Source organism: Astyanax mexicanus, chromosome 9, assembly GCF_023375975.1.
Source record: "Astyanax mexicanus isolate ESR-SI-001 chromosome 9, AstMex3_surface, whole genome shotgun sequence".
In the NCBI taxonomy this organism is placed as follows: domain Eukaryota; kingdom Metazoa; phylum Chordata; class Actinopteri; order Characiformes; family Acestrorhamphidae; genus Astyanax; species Astyanax mexicanus.
This window is the reverse complement of record NC_064416.1, coordinates 25061954-25085188: the sequence shown is the minus strand read 5'-3', so window position 1 is coordinate 25085188 and position 23235 is coordinate 25061954. Positions and strand designations below refer to the sequence as shown.

Below are 23235 nucleotides of genomic sequence, written 5' to 3'. Positions count from 1 at the left end.
TCCACAACATTTCAGATTCTTATAATCTGATTGTAGTGTGTAAGTGGTTCACTTGTGGTTATTTTAGATTTTTTGTAAACCTGTCTTAAAATGTAAGGGATACTGAACCTTCGTTGGGCTGGTGGGACGGCTTTAAGCGTACAGAGGAAAATATCCCTTATTTTTTAATCTAAAACTTGACAGGTATGCCCTTTTCATCCACCGCACAGAAATGCGACATTGTTCTGATGGAGAATTCCCACGCCGCTGGATCCTGGCATACTCCACTCCGGTTTTTCCCACTCACTTAGCTACCGTGTGTGTGTGTGAGTGTGTGTGAGTGTGAGTGTGTGTGAGAGAGAAGCCAAGGGTTGTTTACAGCGGCGATTCTCCTGAGCTGAGCTGAGCCCGTCAGAGGAGTCCGTGTGGCCGTTGCACTGCAGCCCAGAGCCGCTGCCCACCCTGCGGAGCCGAGCCGAGCCTGAGGCTGGTGATGTCGGTCTTTCCAGATAAAATAGCCCGATAATAACAGTGATTATTACAATATTCTGTGATTGCATCTTGTTTTTCTGTCGACGAGGGACAAAACAGATCTGTTTTCGTGGAAAAAAACTGATCTGGGTTTTTTTTTATTCGTTCGTTCTTTTTCGGTTTGGAGAGAGAAAAAGGAGTAAAACAAGCCGTAGGAGGATTTATTTCGACTAAAAACAGATCCAGCCGGTGGATGAGCGGAGCGGAGTGAAGACAGGCGGACAGGCAGCGAGGAGAGAGCTGAGAGAAGGAGGGAGAGAGGGAGCCGCTGCTGCAGCTGGTGGTGGTGGTGGTGGTGGTGAATTTTTTTCCCAGTCGTGGCGGATATTTTGGATGGAGCGCTGTTGGGAGACTAACAAGAGCGGCGCGTTCATTCATAGCTGGCCTCGTTCATTCTCTCTCTGAAGAGACCTCGCTGCTCCTCCTTGCTGCTCCTGCTCCTGCTTCTTATTCACACGTCGCTGGGATTCACCACGAACGACCACGGGCCTACAAATATACAAATACACACACATATTTACACACACATATTCATACACACGTTGCTAGCTAACGCTACGCTACATACGTTCACACACACGCTGGTGCTGCTGCACAGTGGGGGCATTTTGGCTGACTGGCGGTCCGAGGGGCTGGACCGACAGCAGCGAGGATAGCTGGCTATATCAAGCTGGCTAGGTTAACTAAGCTAAACCTAACGTTAGCCGACTAAACTAGCTTCTGGGGGGCTTTTCTCACAAGACATGGAGGCTGAAGATGCGGACTGTCGTTGGTCTGAAATTCGTGGCTCGACCGTTACCAGAAGTCACACGGCGTCGGCAAGCCGCTGGCAGGAATAACGACATGTTTTAACGATGTTTTATCTACTTCATCTGAACGCTTTCTTATCTCTATGAAAAGGACTGCCCGTCTGGAAACGTTTGCTTTAACCCAGGTTTTGCTGGGTACCTTGTTTTTGTTGTAGTTGTTGTTCTACACAGCTCGCTTTAAGACGAGATAGAAAGAAAACAACAGCCCGGATTTGTGTTTCCCCCTCATTCTCTCCCTCACACTGGCTGAACTGTCCACTCGGAGCTGCGTTTACTCCTTTTTTTCCTAATATCTGTGGAACAAGGCCTTTCTGCTGTTGGAGGATTGATAACTGAGACAGGAATGAGGAGTATATCGACCTTATTTTGGGGTCTTGTGCTCTGGCTCTTTGCGAGCTGCCCGTGGACCGCAAGCGGAGAGAGTAAGTTCACTAGCAATCCTTCAACTAACCTACAAGCTATCTAGCTAACGCTCTCTAGCATCAATGTTTTCCCTTCTTTGTTTATTTTCTTCTTTTCTTGTGTCATCAACAAACAAAAACGTGTAAACTACACGTGGATTTGTTTATATATGGTCCCATATATCTGTAACAGGCCTGCAGACCCGCGCAGGGCTGATGCAGAGCTGGGGATAGCACTGAGAATGCTCCCTTTTTCCCCAAATTTCACCTGATCAGTGGAAGTGCTGTTCGGCTTTGCAGGAACATCAGACCTCTTTAGTCATGGAATGGCTCACAAGCATAGAAAAACAAGCAGTCATAGAGTAAACCCCCTACACACACACACACACACACACACACACACACACACACACACACACACACACACCTTAGACTCACCCAGATAATTTGTGGACTGTAGTCAATATCCAGTATCTATTTGTTGGTCATCCTTATATTTGCTGATGCCTTTTAGCACTAGGGGCTTATCTACCTCTATGGCATGAATTATATTTTTTGGAAGATTAGAAGAGTCCCTGTGGACATAGCAAACTGATCAAATTTAGATTTTGACTTCTGATATCAAGCTGATCTCTGTTCTAAAGCAAAGACGCACCCAAAACATGCAAGGTAGGAGGAAGTCTCCTGGACCAGAAATAAGTACAACTGCTTCATCATGATTAATCTAACAAAAGTGATCTAACTGCACAAGGCAATATAGGCATATACTTCTTAACCTTTTCTTGCACATATACATATTTTAATTTCATGACCCACGTGTATTGTATTGGACATAGATATGACAGTAGTATTATATTATAGACAAACAGATAGGTACATCTATAAGTAAGTAAATAAGTTGTTTTGTTGCCTGAAGGCAGCATTATTCCATAGAGGGTGATTTATTTGTCATGTGGTTAAATTAGCATATATATATATACCTGGCTCAACTTCACTGATACACTACAATGCTACATGCAACAAAATTCACATTCATAATATCTAGAGTGTGCAGTACATGCAGAAACTTCTAGTGTGATTGCAGTTCAGCAGGGTTGCTGTGATTTAGGTGTTGGTTGCTAAGGTGTTGCTTGGTTGTAATATAATTGAATTATTTTGTAAAGTCCAAAACCTTTTGACAGAAATATGAACTGTTTGGCTAATAGAGCTGTGTCCAAATGCTTGACTAAATGTTGATATCTGGAGACATTTTGATATAGTGTCATGCCAAAAGATTTGCCTAATAAAAACTTGTGGCTGTAGTATGGGTGGCAAAACAAAACAAAAAAAAAGAATTGATCCAAAAGATTCTCTTAGCATATCCTACACTTTTATTAAGAGAAAGGGTGCTGAATTTTGTGTTTGTAACTTAAAAAATGTGACCTCTAAAGAAGTTTTAAATTCTGCCTTAAAATGTACAAACAAGCCATAGCCATAGCAAAGTCACAGTCATAGTAAACCCACAGAAGTCCCCTACACACATAAATTGTAGGCTGTTTTCAGTATCCAAATATTCATTTGTTTGTCATTCCCATGCTATTTGTGCTAATTAATTTCTTATAGTACCAGAGGCTCATTTATTTATCATGTATTTATATCAGCATATATCTACAGTATTTGCCTGGGTCAAAAAATAAACAACAACTCTACATGCAGTTCAGTTTACATTCATAAATAAGATTACCAGCACAGCACTGTACAGTACACACAATCTCATGCCTGCGTGCATATCAGCAAAGATAAGTGATAAAGTGACAAACCCAGCAGCTATGTGGCAATCCTGCTGTTCAAATTTTTTCAGACATATTTGCAGTTCTTTAGAGACCACCACTTGGCTTGAATATATATATATATATATACGGTATATATATATATATAGATAGTGAAGTAGTACAGCTTCTGCAACATTAATCTCAACAGAGCCAGTGCGGTTCAGCAGAGCGTGATGCAGCAGGGAGTGTGTGTCAGTGTGTTTTGCTCCACATAGCTGAGGATGAGAGTAGAGTACACAGTGAAACAGAGAGAGAAATAAAGAGAGAGAGAGAGAGAGACAGAGAGACATGCACACATGTAGCTGACTACAATGAACATGTGGCCATTTTACCTTCTGCAGACGTGAGCATCCTCGTAGTACCCAATGACCGGTCTTTTAGAACTAAAATCTCAAATTAAAGATCTCTGCAATGTAGTTTTTTTTACCAGTAAAAACTCTCATGTTAGACATCAGCTATTAATTATGTTGCCAGTATTAGTATAAAATATTCAGATCTGCACTTTTTACAATTGATTTACACCCTCTATCTATACTATCTGCATCACTAAAAACTCTATTTACAGATATCTTTACGTATAAATTTTTTTAACGTGTAATTCTGACTAGTAAAAAGTCCATGTTCCCAGGTCTGAAAATAACTTCTGATTAGTACAAATGATCATTTAGGATATCTCTAATGTAATTTTGACTAGCAGAATGTGCATGTTGCATATGTGCAGTGTATCTATTTATTTGTATCTCTATATAATTTAGATATTTACAACTGAATATTGATTAGTAATTATCTAAAATAAATCTAAAACTACAGTTTTTACTAATAAGAATAACAGTAAAGATTTAAGAATTAATCCACAAGAATTGTGGATATATGGTCCATATACATGTAAAAATTACTATCCATTGTGTTATATATAATTTATATAAGTATAACCCCAAAAGTCTGTGCAGTGCTTATGTGGATATTTTAAAACTAGCAACTATTATATATTTCACTACTTAAGCCTACAGCCTACTATAACTTGTCAGAATGACTTTTTAGATCTGTAGCTTTATGTTATTTTCATAGCTCATATTTGAAATGAGATAGAGAGTGGAACTGTAGTTAGTTTTACCAGCCAGCAGTTGATAATTACGGTTGTATGCAATGGTAAAAGTATAGAATTAAGTTTTGCCTCTTTGTCAGAAGTTTACAAGTTCAATGTCATGATATATTTTGATTATATCAAAGTATCAGGTCACATTTAATTTAGACTAAACGAAGTGGCCAATTTTTGTAACTCAATGCTGTAATTATGTTTTTTGAACCAGATACAGCTTGTTTAGTAGGGCTATGTATTGGTTAAACTTGGTAATGCAATGCACATTACGACTGGGAAAAAATACTGTCACAGTAAAAAAAAAAAGAGAAAAAAACACTATTGTGTTTACAAAATCTGTATAAAAGTTTACTTTTCATGTAGTTACAATAGTGGGATATAATGACAGAGACACTGTCAGTTTTTTGTAGTTTGATACAGTATTACAAAACAAAATATTGTGATATAATGTGAAATCAATATTTTTTTACACCCCTGAGGAATGTACACAACATTGCAAGTGCTTTCAATGTTGACTTAATGATGACTCAGAAGACTCATTTTCAGAAAGGAAACCCACTAGTTATGTCATTTTTATGGAGTTTACAGTTTTTTATAAGTTGTCTGAAGCATAAAGTTAATTACAGTTAATTGCCAGGTCCTGGACAGACTAAGTAAGGCAGACAAAACACAACCTAAATAGGTATAAACTAACTGCTTGGCAACAGACATGTTTATTTAACAGGTATTTGTCATGCTTGTTATGAATAAGTAAATGTTATATAGCTAAAACATCCCTGATGACACTAAAATGTGTGAGGCTCAGTCAAGCTTTTTATAGTTCTTTTTTTTTTTATCCAATTTTTTTTTGTGATAAAAGACTGACCCACCTCTGATTTCTTACCAGGCAACGTCAACTCTTCATAAGCTGTATTCTTAGAAAGGATCATAATTGGACAGATAGCTGCCTATACAGATTAAATGTGGAGAAACTTGATATTTTGTTTGCCTCTCTAAAGGATGAGGTAATAATGAACCTTTTTTTTGAGATTGCAGAAAAGCATGTGATTATGGGAACTTGCTGGTGTTCCAGACTGTCGTCCCACATCTGTGTTTCCAACTGACAGAAAACAAAGCCAGATGACAGCTTAGCTACTTAATCAAATCTTTTTGTTTTCAAAGTCTAAAAGTGTGCGTGTGTAGGTTCAGAGCTCGACTGAAAATAGTGAGTTTTAAAGCTTTGAACTGACATCCTGATAACTTTTTGTGTTGGGGCTGGTGGGCACATGACGAATACTTTTGCTCTCATAACTTGGAGGGGCCACAGATCATGTTGTTGGCAACCCATTTTTCTCCCAGTTGTAAACACCACAGCATTAGGTCACAATCTGTTATGATCTATTTACTTCTAAAATGTTATTTTAAGAAAGTTGCAACACTGCGTTATGTAATGAGTGTGGCATATGACATTTTTGGCCTGCTTTTCAGTGTGCAAATAATTAGTCCAGCTTTGGATTAGGATCAAGTTGGTATCATTGTTTGGAGATTGACCGATATATGAACTGGACAGAGTTGTTGTCTGTTATTCAGTATTTTTACAGTAAGGCTTGTTTGTTTGCTATTGATATATTGATCTGTATAAGGTTTTTGATGTGAATAAGTGTAAACAAATAATGGCTTTATTATACGTGGTTGTAGATTAGTTTCTTTAATTGTAGTTAAGTTTTGTTTAGTATATTAAACTTTTGCACCAGTATACTGTATGGGAGGCATGATGGCTTGGCTTTTAGCATGTTTTCATGTTTCTCTATGTTCTCCCTGTGTCTGCTTGAGTTTCCTCTGGGGACTCTGGTGTCTTCCCACAGTTAAAAAACACAGAGATCAGGTGAATTAGATACTCTAAATTGGCCAAAAAATGTGATACTGCCAATAATTGCCCAGAAGTAGCTTACTGTAAATTACCTTGGGTGTAAGTATGAATGTGTGCATGATTGTGTATGACCCAGATATGGATTGCCGGTCATTTCTGGTTGAGAGTATGCTGTGCGTGATTGGCTGCTGCTTTTTGCTGTTAAAGTGCTGAGTGCGGATGAGTGAGTGTGGTTTTATAGAGTGTTGATTGTGAAGGTGCTATATAAGTGTAACGTCATCAATAAAGCAGTTACGCAGGCAGCATGATGGCGGTTTAAGGTTAATAATGATTCCCTACTTGCAGGGATTACTGTACTGTGGCAATATTTATTATTTCATGAACTTTTTAAATGTTCAGTTACTCAATCAGTAAAGGCTGTTCTTTCAGGCTTATTATATCTTAAGCCAGGCGGACACTGTGCGATTTTTTTAATCGGATGCGTTCTGGAGAGCTCAAACTGCACGTTCGAATCGTTTGTCGTGTATGAACAACGCCTGCGATTCATCTGCACACACTGTACGGTCCGACTGACCTGCTGCGACGGGGGAGCTTACACTGCACGTCTAAACGCAGCCCGTAGGCGGAGCTTTCTTTGCGTACAAACTCTCGCTTCAACACAACGCCTTGCAAAAGAAAGCGCTTAGCTTTACTTATTTGTGCCCTGTTGTGCGCTGAAAGTCCACGGAAGAGACGTACCGTACATGGACTCGCAGGTGGCTGAGGCGACGTGGACTCTACGGGTTGTCCGTTTTACAGAAGGAGAGCGCATAGAAAAATGACTGCGCGTCAGGCTGCGAAAGAAACACCAGCAGCTTAAATAAAATAAAATAATTTTATTTTTTATTCTGTTTATTGTTTATGTAAAAACTGGTTTTGCAACACTGAATATTAAACAAGCAATCGGTTATTCAGACTGGATAGGGACCCTCATTTACAGTGCCGCTGAGCATTAACAGTTTAAAAGGGATTAAAAATATATATAAAAAATAGGAAGAAAAAAATGACATTTATTATAGACGAATAAAATATATACGTAAAAAAGGAAAAATAGGACCTTAAAAAAAGATCATAAAAATTGACATAAAAGGTAAAAAAAATTATATCTTATGAAGATATATATTTAATGATTTGATTAATAAAAGAAGAAAAATAATTAAAATGAATAAATAAAAAATATAAAATATAAACTCATTAAAAATTCGTTTAAAATAACCCAGGCTTTCTGCAGAATAATCAAAGTTTCAGTTAGTTTCAGTTTCAAATCATGAAAAAAGCTCACCAAAACCTCAAACTATTCTTTATATTTGACTATATTTACTTACAGGTCCTTTGCTTGTACTTAGGCCCTTACTTATTTTTATTCAACTGAACTGGGTTTCTGTAGCCTCGCACTGAATTCAGCTCCGGGCTGCGAAAGAGAGCGAGAGAGAGGCGCAGCGCATTTTGTCTGATTTATCTTGATTAATTATCAGTACTTTATTACTTTATTAGCTTTAGTAAGTTTAATAGCACTAATTTTACTACACTTCTCCGACCTTATTTATTAAAACGTTTATATTAGAAGACAGAGGTTAATATGCGGGCAATGCCGCGCGCAATGCCACGCGCTGCGCTAAGCTGGCTTTGCGTGGCTAATATTCTGGAGCACTGGACGAGATTTTAATTAATAAATTAACATATTTATAATTTTAATAAATTTGCCCTGGCTAAAAGAAACGAATTATAAAATATAGCTTTATATTTCTGTGCATGTTTTAAGGTTTATATAATTGACGGGCAGCACCAGAGGCTGACAATGTGCTTTATTTTTCAGATATAATAGCAAAGTGAAATAAAATAAATTTATGTTTGTCAAAGATATTTTCTCTTTTAATTTTTCTTTTCAAAAACTCCAGCTATTGACTGAGAATAAGCATCTGTTGAAATTCTTAAACAGCAGAATTCCTGTGTCTGCTATATTAAGATATAAGTCTGTGTACCGAACATAAATATACATATAAATCCTTATAACTGACAGAAATAAATATGACTAATAATTATTTATAGTTACTGTGCAGATTTTTGGAAAAACAGGTCGTAACTTTAAGAAATCGGCCCGCAAAATAGCTCACACTGTGAGACAAGCGACCAAAATTTCTGGCATGTCAGAAATCCCTGGTCGCGTCCGACTGCTCATTCGCAGCTCGTATGGGCAATTAATCGGACATCGCTTCCCCTCTCACACTGCACGACAAACGACGCACGATCAAGCTAAAATTCGGCCCGATCATGATATTCAGTCGCATCCGACCAGATCGGGCTTAAAATCGGGCTAAAATCGCACAGTGTCCGCCTGGCTTTAGTTGGGTACCAAACCCTGACTTTATTAAAATACAACCTATAAAAACAGAATGCTATAAATAACAGTATACTCGTTATCGACAGATACTTAAAAATCTGGCATTGCTCTCAGTATCGGAAGAGTGTGTTCAGTTTGTGTGAGTACGCTTGCTGTAGAATCTTCAGTATGACTGCTGTGTGGGTCTGTTAAGAGGCGTATCCCCACCTACAGGAACAACTGACTTCAGCCAAGGTCTGTGAGTGTTTGAGTGTGTGTTATTTAAGCAATAAAACACAAGGGAGTGTTATCATGAATAACATCGCATCTCTGGCATGCCTGTTCAGCTCGTGCCGTACATCATCCACTGCTGTGATGTTAGTCATGAACACACAACCTTGAGTGTTTTTATTTTTTGTTTCTTATAGTTTTGCAGAGTGCAGATTACATTTTTTAAAAAAAGTTTAAATATTTAAAATCACCACTTTATTCCACTGAAAATGTTTTGTTTAACATATAGAATGGCATGCAAATGTTTGAGCACCCCAGTCAGTATATTTTACTTTAAATGGTCAAGAGACTAGAAAATTAAGTAATTTCCAGATGAACTGATAAGAATTATTATTGAATGTTTATTTATGTACATTTTTATGGTAACAAATGTGAATCTGTGTTTCCCAAACATCTAAAGGATGCAAATTTCATAGCTTTTCATATCCTTAAATCATCAGCAATCAGAATCCGCAGGCTCCTCTAAGCAGCTGCCTAAAACTTCGAAATAATTGTTGCCCACAAAGCAGTAGAACACTGTAGAAACATAGTAAAGTTTTTTCAAGTACTTGTTTTCTTACTTTGTAATATAATTTAAGTATTGCAAATAATTTCTAAAAAAGCAATCTTTGTGTAACTGTAAGATATTGTCAAGAACATTAATTAAAGGCTTGGAAAAAATAAATTAAAGGCTTGGGAATACCGACTGATCACCAATCGATTGGAAATTTTGACCAAAATTGATAGGAAGGTTTTGGAGTGGCTCGTTGCTGCTCATGCTATCAGATTATACATGTGACAGTTGCTACCAAGTCATCTAATCCAATCAGTGTTTCTTGTTCCAAATTTTGTTGTAAGGGCAAACATTGTGCTTCAAATCACATAGCATTCCCCAGACCGTTAAAAAAACCCTTGCAGGCCGCTGTATTTGCATTTAAAAGATTGTAATGGAGTTTGTTGGACCAGGATCAAATCTAGTCTGGGACTATATTTTCCTTTCAATAGAAAAAAATGTCCATTGAAATTGCTTTTAGTCCAAGACTAGGTTTAATCATTGTCTGGGAATTTCCCTTATAACACATTATGCTGAATCAGACTAAGCTGACCAGAGATCAGTGATAACCTTCAGACGCATCAAGGATTCAGTGACGTTAGCAGCAAGCACATTCAGGCGTTCTTTCTGCACGCTTTGGCGAGACTAGGGGGCCAATTTCACAACACTGGTCTTACATCTGTGGGGTCTTTTTCATAAAGCATAGCAAAGGATTTACTGACACACTGAGCTCAATCACTTCTTGTGAGAGCAGAGCTCTTTTTGTATATGGTAATGCAATAAAAATGTGAGAGTAAACCAAAGGAATGGTCAGGTAATGTTGAACAACATAAAATGAGTTGTTCAGTGAAAAAATGTAATAAAAAAACTAAGATTAGCGGAAGCAAGTTTCCCCAGCGCATATATCTTACAGTAAGCAGTGACCAGTGTTTTTGTACATAGGCTGACAGTAATAAATAGCAATTAAATACTAAATAATGGTGATGATGCACATTTTGGTAAACAGATTATGCTACACATGAAGAATTTAAGTTATACTTATACTAATGTCATTAGATCCCATCGTTATGATGGCACAATCTTTTACTCAGATTTTATGACTATAACAGTGCCTTTTTATACTATTAATTTTTTTAATATAATTTTATTTTAAATTGTTATGCCATTTTTCACCCAATTTGCAAGGCCAATTACCCAACCCACTCAGTAGGACTCCCCTATCACTAATGATGCTCCAACACCAGGAGGGTGAAGATGCATGTGAAGTCAGCTACCGTCTCTTTTGGAGCTGCTGCTTATTCAGCATTGCTGAGTAGCATCACAGCATCACAGCAACTCTAATTCCAATACATCAGATGCCCTGTGCTGAGCGACATCACCCTTTAGAATGATGTGGGGAGAGAGCGCCATCTACCCACTCAGAGAGAGCAAGGCTAATTGTGCTCTCTCAGGGCTCCGGTAGCTGATATGAACAGGATTCAAACAGGCGATCTCCTGATCATAGTGGCAGCGCTAAGCAGGCTGGACCACTTGGAGCCCCACCTATGACAGTTTTCATATAATGTGATTTATAATTCACCTCTGTTTCGCAATACACATACTACATATACACAGTTTACATATCACATAAAAATGTTCTGTTTTCCATAATATAGGACCTTTAATTGTTTGAGTTTTCGGCAGTGGATTATTAAGTAAAAGTCTTTCTGAATCTGTCACTGCAGAAACTACGCTCCTGAGTGTGTTTGCTCTAAGCATTCTTACGTGCTCTGAATGCAAGCAGTCTGAAAGATTTGCCGCGAAATGAATGGCCATGCTCCATTAGAACGTCCTCTTTGGTCTCATAAACTTTTTTATCCCATTCATTTTAATAATCTGGTCAGGCTAATAAAATGTAATTTCGCCTCCTTTCAAGTTCTACCGCAGTAAACTTTCCATGCCATTTCATCCAAGTATACGGCAAACAAGACTCCACGGTTCATGGAGCGAGAGGGAGAGGAGAGACTCTGGGGTTTGAAAATAGAACGTGTAAAAATACATGGCCGGGGGAAAACAGGCAGGGTTTTGTTAATCAGAAGAGTAGGGAGTTTGTGAACTGTTTCGCCGGCCCTTTTGCCGTTCACACGGGCGGTCTCCGGACTGCTGGCCTGCCCAAGCTGCCATCAGCCTCTGACACACATTCAGTATTTAAAGGGAAAAGCAGAAAAACACCCTCTGCTGAGCGCCAGTATTAGTCATACATCTGCCCTGCTGACTCCTTAGCTGGAACTGAGAACCTGCTGAGATTAAAAACTAAAACTTTATTATGCTCTACACACACACACACACAAACACGCTACAGCACAGGACCTTCAGCTCTATCCACTGTAGCCAAAAAGCTAGGAAGAAACTGCCATCGCCAAGGTGACACATCCTGAAGGGGCAGCAGGGTAAAGGGGTGGGCTGTGTGAAGGGGGCGGAGTCATGTCCCTCTTATTTTGCTGTTTGTTTGCCCACCTTTCCCCACGCTGGTATCTGCAGCTCTGCTGCTCGTGACTGAGACAGTGTGGGCCTCTGCTCATGACTCACACACTCTGCACTAGCCAGACACACACAATCACACATTCGCACACGCACTCTCTTTACTTCTCTCTTAGTCTCTTCTCTACTGTATAACTCATTCTTTACACTCTACTTTTCTCTTTCAATCTCCCTCACATATTTCTTCTTCCTCTGCTTATTCTACTCACCTTCTTTTTCCACATCTATCCACATATGTATTATTCTCTCTCTATGTATCTTATTCTCTCTTTCTCTTTTTATTTATGTCTCTACTTTTCTTTCTGTCTATCTTTCTTTCTTTCTTTCTTTCTGACACTACGTCTACATCTCTTTCTATTTCGATTTTTCTTCTTTTTTTTCCCTTTATCTTTCTCCCTCTCTGCTGGTCTTATTGTCTCTCACCAACCACTTCTTTGCTTTGTCTCACTCTCTGATGTGTGTGTGTGTGGTTGTGTGAGGGTGGTATATGTGGGAGCGGTCGTGCTGGCTCGTCCCGCGCAGCATGGCAGTCTGAGTCACTGAATGTGTGTCACTGTGCTAGTTTTTGTGTCGAGAGCTGCAGTGGCAGTCAGAGCATCTTCGGGCTCCGGTGAGCTGCCAGATGAGGTTTAAAGTGCTTAATTAAACCCTTAATTTAAAGAGGGCTGTCAGATTATATGCTTGTGTGTAATCCAGTGGCCACACGTACACTGTCAAATGCAAGGGGAGTAGTTGGGTCTAATGGGCCAAATGAGCCACTCCTCCACATGCTTCATTTTACTGTAACTCATTTCCAGCACATTGTCATCTGTTTAAATACCACAGATTGTGTAACTGACCATTTTACATATCTTATAGATATATACAATGAAATAGTTCACCTTCCTTGTTGTGGTTTGAGAATAATCAATTAATGGCATGAAATTAATGGAACAATAACTATTATTTATTTCATTGGAAAAAAGTTGAAACGACTTTTGGTTTGCTTTTTATTGTGTGGGTTTATGTATCAAAAACAGCCATAATTGATTTTACATGGTTATTCTCCAATCTATAAAATGTAAAATTATATTCTGTTTTTTTTTTTTTGGTTGGGTCTTCCAAATGTTCTTAGCACTAAGATGATACTTAGATGGTCGAGAGAGCTTCACAATTAGCACTGGCAAGATGTTTTTAATGCTAAGATGCTTTTGGGAAACTCAGCCAGGAACATTATGACCTGTATGATATTATCTCAGCATATCACAAAGAAAAAAATATTAGTAGGAATTGGCAATATGGCCCAAAAATATTATCACAATATTAAAGAATTTATTTCAACAAAATAAATCTGTAGAAATAATTGTAGAGTTTATTTGCAAAAATAAATAAAAGTTTAATGTTTAGTGTACTACAATCTCTGTATCTGTTTTGAAAAATTAACTTTTCAGTTATAGAAACTGCTTGTATTCAGCATCACATCCGATTCCAAAACTTTTCCTATATTCTCTGCTTTTGCTTTTGAAATCTGTTCACCTTTATTGGTAAAAAAAAATATTAATAATTACCAATTGCATGAACCAGCGTTGCATGAACGTGTGAAATGACATGTGTTTAAGCCATGGTTTACAAATGTGCGTTGTTTGATCTCTGTCAGGTTGTCTAGAGTGACACGCTGACTGATTACATAGGCTGGAAGTTTACTGCCAGGTATGCTTGTAAAGGAACTTTGTGGTTGTGATGGAAAGATTGTAGAGTATGCTAGTGTTGATAAGGCTGTTTCTGAGGGCTTAACTGCTGGACTGCCTTACTTGTTATCAGTAGGCACATTTCCGAGGAAAGCATGGCTTGTAACGTTCGTGAGTGACGGTCAAACGTTTTGCTCTTCACCCTCTCACCTAGCAGCCCCTAATGGCAGGGCCAGGGCTAGCTCACGCTTGGGTGGGGGGAGGGGAGTAGGGAGTGTTGTGTTACTAGTCAGGCTCTGACACATGAGCTTGTGCTTTTGATGTGAGGGCCACTGAAGGGAAGTGTAGTACCAGACCAGTGGTCAGATGACTTCCAGCATGTGGGGGATTAAGCACAGTTGAGGTGGCAGGTGCGAGCACTTTGGAGTGGCAGCCAGGGCCTTGGTCACGCTCCTTCTGATGCGTGAGGGGCTTTACTCAATCCCATCATCCCCCAGGAGTGCTCCAGCGTGCAAATATTTGCCCTAATTGGAACAAATGGACAGTAAACATTGTTGTTTCTGTTATTCAACAGGAAGCATGCCGGAAACATGCAGGCTGCAGGCTCAAATAGCGGATGAAGGGGTGGTGGGGGGGAACAAATGTCTTACGAGGCAGATTGACTTTTAAACCTTATTATGCATCACATCAAGCCTCAGAACCGCACTCAAACAGGCCTCCTGTAGTTAACGACAAAAAGGCCGGAAAATGACACAATTATGTTCTTCCGAGAATAGTCACTTACTCATAAACGCTTCCAGTAACTTCTGATAAGATATTGATCTGTCCCAGAAGAGATTCTTTTTTGTATAAAGATTTATGCGTTCTATATTATTTCACACTTCTATTTCTCACAGACGCCCTGTGCTGTGGACATCACGCCAGCAGCTTGATGGCAAAGCTGCATGAGTGTGGATCGAACCTGCAACCTCCCGCTCATAGTGGTAGCGCTTTAGACCGCTGGACCCCTCTGCGCCCCCCACACTTCTTGTTTGTGTGGTCATACACACACACACCATATGGGCATACAATGTGACCATTTAATTCAGGTGTTATTCAGTCAGAACCTGGTTTATGGTTTAAGATGTACTTGGTGTTTACCACACATTTGTTTACTTACGATGACTGCCTTGTGTTCCTGCATCTGTTTGGTGAGTTTGTTGTGTGCATAATCAGAAACACACAAAACACTAATTTTGAAAAACTGATTCGTGCGTCTGTATGATGCGGGCCTCTAGTGAAAGTCACACATGGCCAAGTATGTGAACTATTATGTTCCCAATTTAGCTAGCTATTGGCTATGTGAACACATTGGCAAACAGCAAGTACTGTACTGGAGACGGCTATCATATTATGCTTTGCAACCGGGATGCTTGCACAAGCAGCACAGGATGATTGTCGTATTACACTCTGCAACTGGGGAGCTGGCACAAGCTGCATGGGATGTTCGCTGTATTATACTCGGCAACTGGGGTGTTGAGACACATGGCACTCAGCCCAGCTTTTGGGCAGAATCTCACGTAGATTCAAACCAGATCTGGGCCAATGTATCCCCAGTGGGTCTAGGACTATTCAGATTCGAAACGGCCCGAGTAATTTTGCTATCAGGGTAAAGTCAGATCTCACTTTTTTAGCCACAATAAGAAAGCTGAGGCTGCAGTGGGCACAGGCTCACCTTAACTGGACAGTTAAACCCTGCATTAATGTAGTCTCATCTGATGAGTCCTGGTTTTTGTTTTCTTGGCACACTTTGGGCTCATGCATACCAATCAGTAATTCTTTACAAGTCATCCTATTTGAGTATTGGTGCTGACCATGTGCATCCCTTCATGTCCACATTTTACTCCTCTTTTGCTGGCTACTTCCAGCATGGTTACACATAATAACTCAAAGCAAAAGTCATCTCAAGCTGGTTTAATGAAAATGACAAAGAATTCAGTGTTCCTCAGTCTGAATAAAATAAATTGTCTAAATAATTAAATAGGTATTTGATAATGAACATTTTAAATCTGTATAAAATGTATGAAATCTGTATGAACATGCTTTAATAGCAGTTTGTTTTATGTGTACATGTCTTATATTGTATGCACAACATTAGCGGGTGTGTCAGATTCATTTTAAACTAAACTTTACTTTAGTACATTAATCAGTACTTGAACACTTTACTATAGAACTCTTGAACTTTTAAAGACCCCCACATTTGTTCAGGTGCACTGAGGCTTCATCTATGAGAGGAGACCCTCTAGCTGCCTCTAGAGGTGTTCACCCCCTCTACTGGGATTCCTCTGGAAGGCTAGGTTATCAAACGCAAACAGTGGACGCTGGATTCCCGATATGTGTGTTTGCGCAGTGGTGTGAATGCCGTGCTCAGAGGAAGAGGCGCCTGGGTTTCTGTTTGCTCTCTGTGAGCTCTGTGGACTCTAGGCGCCTGATCTGAAGGACGCCGGCCTGTTCCTACGCCACTCGCAGCCTTTCGGTGCCATGATCAGATTTCCTGCTGCTTGATGTTAATGAGTGTAGTAAAGGCTCTCGCACCTCCTCTGCTTATCTTTTTACAGGCCTTTCTTTAAAAAGTAAACAGCAGCAAAAGATTGATGATTATTCTGCTTTCTTTCTGGTTTAACTGCTATCACTGGTGTCTGCTTCAGGAGATCTTATCGTTTAACCAAAATGGGGCAGAATAATAAAACAATAATGATATAAAATAAAGATTTAATGTAAACATTGGTGTCAGACCACGACCACTAGATAGCAGTGTTTTACTCAGTCTTACTCAGTTTTATTCTTCTATTTATTCTCTGATTTTGATGATAGTGAGTTTTTTTCTATACTATTACATTTTCTTTATTTAAGCAATCACAATATATCGCCTTGCTTACTGTATTGCAATATGTCACAATAAATTTAATCGTAACCCCTGTACCATGATGTGTATCATATCGACAAGTTCTAGCTAATACACAGCCCTCATATAGACATGCCAAAAATCTGATTGATACAGGGCTGACCCTCTGAACATAACCTTAAAGGATTTGGTAAATGTAAATATTCGACACCCACTTTAGGTTCAAGCCTTATTTCAGATGTTTTTAGCTATAAATATTAACAGATAAAGATAAAATAAACTTTCTTTTTCCAGAATTTATTTTTATGTAATCACTAGTACTATATTAATCTCCAGCTGCTGTGGTCGAGAGAATCCTAAAATCCCTACATAGTGGAACTTCCCACAAAGATCTGGGTCAATATCCAAAATTACTGCAGGTCAAGAGGGACTCAGGATTTTCTGAGGATTTTTTCCTTTTCATCGGTTGATGTTACAAAGATCTGATTTTTGTTTTCTCTTTTCGTGCTCCCTTGTTGTAGTTGTTGGACACTCTGGGAGCTCAGAGCTGCTGTAAGCAAGCCCTGCAGGATGGGCCAGGAGAAAGGGGGCTTAGATGCCTTTCTCGCTGGGCTCGCCCGGAGCCGTGTTTACGGAAGAGCCGGATTTTCACAAGTGGAATGGGAGCCGAGGGCCAGGCCTGTATATATGTAGCCAGATTCATAGTAGAGGTCAGCAGGGGGGCAAATGTTTGTGTCAGCTGGTTTAAGGCAGCTTGCTTGGTCCACCAAGAAAGAGATGTTTCATTGTTTGTTGTTGAAGGTACCATTTACTCCATGGAATTTATTTATGATATTTGTATTGTATTTGCCAAAAAAACCCCACTATGACAGATATATGTAGCTGATTTGTTATTGCTTTGTTACGGCTTGTTCAAAAAATAGTTACAACTGAAACAACTTTTATAACATCAGAATAGGGATGCACTGATGTGGAAATTCTGGGCCAATGCTAATATCTGATATTGCAGATATGCTAACAGTAACAGTTAAATGTTTGGACAAACCTCATTGACTAGGTGGATACTAGAAGCAATACATTTAAAACGGCCTGTTTTGAAACTTTCACATGTGGAAAAGGGAGTGATTAATATATTTTTAAACTTAAAATTGCATCATCACACCTTTTTTACAGACACAACTCTTTTCATTATTTTCTTAAAAAAAATTATACAAAAGCCACTTTATGCCAATACATTGTACTGCAATGACACAAATTGGGAACATTTAACGACATGATCTAGTTGAACCCTGCTCAACTATATGCAAATAAACAGTTTGCACTGCGGCAACCACTTATCAGAAAATAAATTTCCACATTCCCTTAAAAACTGCTGAAATAACTTTTTGCTTATGATAGTGAAATTATACCAACAATCAGCAAAACAATCATTGCAAAAAGTGCAAATACATGTTTATTATTCTGCAAAACAACAATAAGAAATGAAATTGTTTGCTGGTGCAGCAACCTGCACTAACCACCTAGTATTGGCTGTTGGTATTGGAACCTTGTTTAGGATTATGAGTACCGGTATGAGGAAAGAGCATGGAATTGGGCAAATACCTTATATCTGTATAGGTATTCATGCATCTTTAGTTAGTGCCATCTGTTCTTATATAAACAAGCACGCAAAGGAAACACAATGGAAAATATCAAGATAAACTAAAATTATTGAGGCCATGTCTATATATTATATGATAAGCCGATAACGTAATTATTGTGAGAGAGCTACTGACTTTTATTGAAACAGTTTATAGTAAAAGTTTTTTAACTTTACATATCATTGCAGCCAGAGATTTACAAAAACATAACGCTAAATTTAACAATGATTTCCTTTTGTAAACTTTCCTTGTAAATCATAAAGCGGAAATGTTTAGATTGATGAGGTGTGTATGCAAATGAGTGACTAAAGTCTCTGAGCTGTTTTACTGACAATTCCATCTCCTTTTGTTCTGCTCTGCAGTGCTGGGCAGTCTCGTCTTCCTCTGTCTGCGTATCTCTTTCTCTTCCCTTCTCTCTCACGCCAGACTGTCTGATTTTATTAATGGATCCGACAGGAACTGAGGAGCTGAGTTTCTCTTTACCAACAAACAAATTAGTCTTTGTGTTTGTGCTGCTCTGAACTCTTCTCCCTCCCTCCCTCTCTCTCTCTCTCTCTCTCTCTCTCTCTCTCTCTCTCTCTCTGACTGCGGGAAGAGAGAGAATGAAAGAAGAAGACGAAGAAGGAAAAAAAAAAACCTCAGGGATGAAACAAAGGAGACATGCAGCTCCATGGCTGCCGAGCGCGGCCCTGGGGCATTTGCGACGATAGGAGAAAGCAAATACTATTTTCTCGTGGAGCAATCATTTCCGTTCTAAATTTGGACGCCTCTAGTGCACTGACAGGAGCGGATAAAGGCCATTCATCTTAATAAACAATGCGCTATTTTGAGCGAGCTGGATGAATGAGGAACTTCAAATGGGATTCGCATTCTTGGCAGTGTGTCGTTTCAGCGGTTCAGGAGTGTGTCAGGCCAAAAAAAGAAAAGAAAAAAAGAAAGAAAAAAAGGGTTTTCCTCAGGAGGAGGAAATCATAAAGCAGGAAATATTAGCAGAGCAGTGATTTAAACCTGTTTAAACTGTATGGAAATCAGAGCACAGTTCCCTGAGAGTGACATAAGGCCCGTTGTTCTCGCTCAGGCTGCTACTGTATATCTGATGGGGAAGCGGTGGGAAGGTGGTGTGTTGACATGGCCAGGAGATGGCAGCTGAAAACTCTTCCATTCATCTCATAGCTCAGGCTGGGCTGGCTCTCAGTGAGAGGGTGACCTAAGCCTCTTAAAGAACTTAAAAGGTTTAACCAAAGGAGTTCGTATGTCAAGATATTTCTTCTACTGATCGCCCTCGCTGCCTTCTAGGGAACATGTTAAGAAACACTACATTCTGTAGTGTTGTTGTGGCCCCGTGTTGATAATGATGCCTACACTACACAAGCCTGTGTTTTTGTAACAGTTTATTAGAGCAGGATTTTAATGCTGCATTCACATTGACAAGTGACTCGGTTCAGATTTTTGATCTGATAATGTGGCATAGATTGCATTTTGTTCACGTAAAATCTGATCTTCTCAAATCAGATATGAGTCTCTTTCATACGTGCTTCTACATCAGAAATGTATATCTGATTCATGGACATATGAAATTATTGTGGGTGTTCAGATATATCTGATTTCCTTCTAATCTAAATTATGATCTAGGATTCAGATTAATGTGACAGATCTGAATTCTTTATGTCAGACCCAGTCGTTTGATTCACTTTCATATGTCGTCCTAGATTGGATATGTATCCAGTCCATAGGCATGTTAGCCGTCGCTCCTGCGCCAAAGATGAAATAAATTAGCTACTGGGGAGCTATTCTCACTGACAGCCACAATTAAAAGGAGAAATAATTCTCCTAAATGAAACATGAGCGTTTCATTTGTGAGTGTGTGAGTGAGTGAATGAGAGAGAGAGGGACAGAGAGACAGACAGACAGAGAGGAGAAGAGTAGGACACTCTGAACTCTGTGGTTGTGCATATGGGTTGTTTTCTGTGTGGACAGTAGACATGGATGGCCCTTTTTAAAACACAGAGGTCATGTGGGGTCACTCTGCAACATTTTTTTGAAGCTTCTTGGATTGCGTGTCCCACTAACGATCATTCAGAGAGCATGTGTTGCTGTCCCTGCATCATGCCTCTTTGTGTAAAGTAGGAACAACGTGTGTCCTAACACAACAGAGCCTTTTATAAGCTGTTTAAAGTTGTGAGCGTTCACTTTACTGTTTATCAAATGCCGTTGTGTGTGTCCTCAGGACTTAAAAGATGAGTATTCTTCTGCTCTGGCATAAAAGCTGCAAGCTATAAGATTGCTTTACATTTTGCCCAGCTTGATTATCAGCATGGAGTAATTGTTCAGAAATAACTATAAAGTAAGAGCCTAACGGTAAAACGCCAGCTTGAAAAAAGTTGGAACAGCATGGAAAATGCAAATAATATTACTAATTACAAAACCCAGTGTTTTTTACATTTACATTGATCTTTATTTCAATGCAGGCGCCAGAATTGGGACAAAATATTGATGTTGTGATATATCGTATCGTTTTTGTTTGTGATACTTTGGCATCAAATATTGTTACTTTTATTGAAACATGGGCCTTTTAATCTTTCTAAGACTCACCCCACGTTAAAATAATAGTTCCTGGTTTTGGTGCTTAATTAGAAGTATTTTAATCTCTTCTGTAATACTGTAAAGTTGTTGCTGTAAAGTATTATAGAGAATTGTCTTGGGATATATTGAGTATTGCAGAATCACTGTATCATGATATCGTCAGTATGAACCCAAAAAAAAAAAAATTTTGCGATTATACATCCATTTCTGCATTTCAGGCCTGCAACACTTTCCAAAAAAGTTAAAATGGTAAAGCATTTACCACATCCTAACATTGCCATTCACACTGAGCATACCAAGCAATAAAGTCTTTAATGTTTTGGCACTACAGTACAAATACAGGTAACACTGAAGCCTTATGTTAACCATGTCCTGAAGTGTTGTTAACATCTATGGTCTCTGAGGTATTTGGGATAGACCAAAGACAAAAAGAACCATTCAGACTGTTATCAGAAACAAGTCCAAAAGAATGGTCTGTCTTGCTATGAGGTTGTGTCAATACACTTATGTAGTTGCAGCATTAATGCAGAAAATTACATCCGTCCATGCTTTTTTCAACAAGAACTGCAACATGCACAAGTAGTAAATGCTTTACTATCTACTTTCAGTTTGTATTTAAAAACACATCTTAATTTATTTTTCTTGAGACTCCAACACATTGTATATGTTGTATAATAAACATAAATTATGAGGTTTTGAATTGTGGGACCACAGATTTAGATACAGTGTGTGAACTGCAAGTCTGATTTGTGTGTGGGATCATTCTCTGATCATATTCTGTATTTTTTTTCTCTTTTGCAGTCTGTGGTCCTCACATCGATATCCGAAATGACATCAGCGAGTTCAAGAAGCTGGAGAACTGTACGGTGGTGGAAGGATACTTACAGATCCTCCTAATAGGAGACAAGAACCACAACCCATACCAGGAGTTCCGCACCCTTAGCTTCCCCAAGCTCAGGATGGTCACCGACTACTTGCTGCTTTTCCGGGTGGCTGGCCTGGACAGCCTCAGCATGCTGTTTCCAAACCTCACGGTCATCCGAGGACGCAACCTCTTCTACAACTACGCTCTAGTGATCTTTGAGATGACCAGTTTGAAGGATATCGGGCTGTACAACCTAAAGAACATCACTCGAGGGGCCATCAGGATCGAGAAGAACCCGGAGCTGTGCTACCTAGACTCCGTGGACTGGTCGCTCATAATGGATGCAGAGTTTAACAACTACGTCGCTGGGAACAAGCAGTCGAAAGAGTGCGGAGATGTGTGCCCAGGGATAATGGAAGACCGACCTGAGTGCCCCCGGACCAGCTTTAACGATAATTATAGCTACCGCTGCTGGACGTCCAACCACTGCCAGAAAGGTAAGGATGATGGGATTTGTATTAATAACAGTTGTTGCTTTGCCTGAAGGTGAAGGACGGTACTTGATGAACTGCAGTGTTTGTCTATTGTTGAAGAAGGTTAGAGATTCTGGGTGTCCTAGGAAAAGTAGTTGTTTCTTTGAGGTGTTGATCTTTAATAACTATTAGGATCAGTAGAAACATTTCTGATACACTTTCACTTGCTATAAGGTGGAAACCTTCTTACTTTGTCAGGTCACTAAATTACTAGTTTAATGGCTATTATTGTCCAGTGTTTGCAAGTTAAAAAGGCTCATTTTTTGTTATCCAAATAATTTTTATTAAAATTTTTTTTAAATAAAATTTAGTATTACCTTTTTTATTTGTATACATTTAGTCTAGTTAGATTTGTTTTTGCACTGCAGTTTATTGAGTCGACTAAAGAAATTTACTACATCCTATCATCATCACCTACGTTTCCTGCGTCTCTCCATACTTGACATTGATTGATTGGTTTGTAGTAGGGCATGCGTCAGACGCCGGCCTGTGTTGTGCCATATTCGGCCTCCCTGCCAATATCTGACTCTCTTCAAGTGCACACGCGTCGCACCACAGGATTAGCGTAACAGAATAACTTACATATTCCTTTTATTTCTATATATATATCTATAGTTTGTAGTCTACAGTTACAGTAGATACAGGAATTGACAGCAAAATGTGTTGCACCCATACTGCTTGGTGACGTGTGCACATGAAATTTCATTACAACACCAGTTCTTTTTCTTCTTCGGTTCTTGTTTATTGGTTGAGGATATCCTGCCTCAGCTATCTCTAATTGGTCTGAAAGTGAAAACTATCCAAAAATGTTTTCACACTGTAAACAAATCAGATTAGGGTTTTGTTGATCTGGATTGAGACCAAATTTCGATCCTTTGGTCA

General features: G+C 39.1%; 1 protein-coding gene across 1 annotated transcript in view; it reads left to right on the top strand.

The window, feature by feature from the left end:
* Positions 1-344: 344 nt before the first annotated feature.
* The window catches only part of igf1ra (insulin-like growth factor 1a receptor), a 131199-nt gene continuing 108308 nt past the window's right edge, over positions 345-23235 (top strand). Inside the window, exons 1-2 of the mRNA XM_007256243.4 lie at positions 345-1741; positions 21757-22317. Coding sequence (XP_007256305.3) covers positions 1663-1741; positions 21757-22317 — 640 coding nt within the window. The 5' untranslated portion in view covers positions 345-1662. The remainder of the gene's footprint in view (positions 1742-21756; positions 22318-23235) is intronic.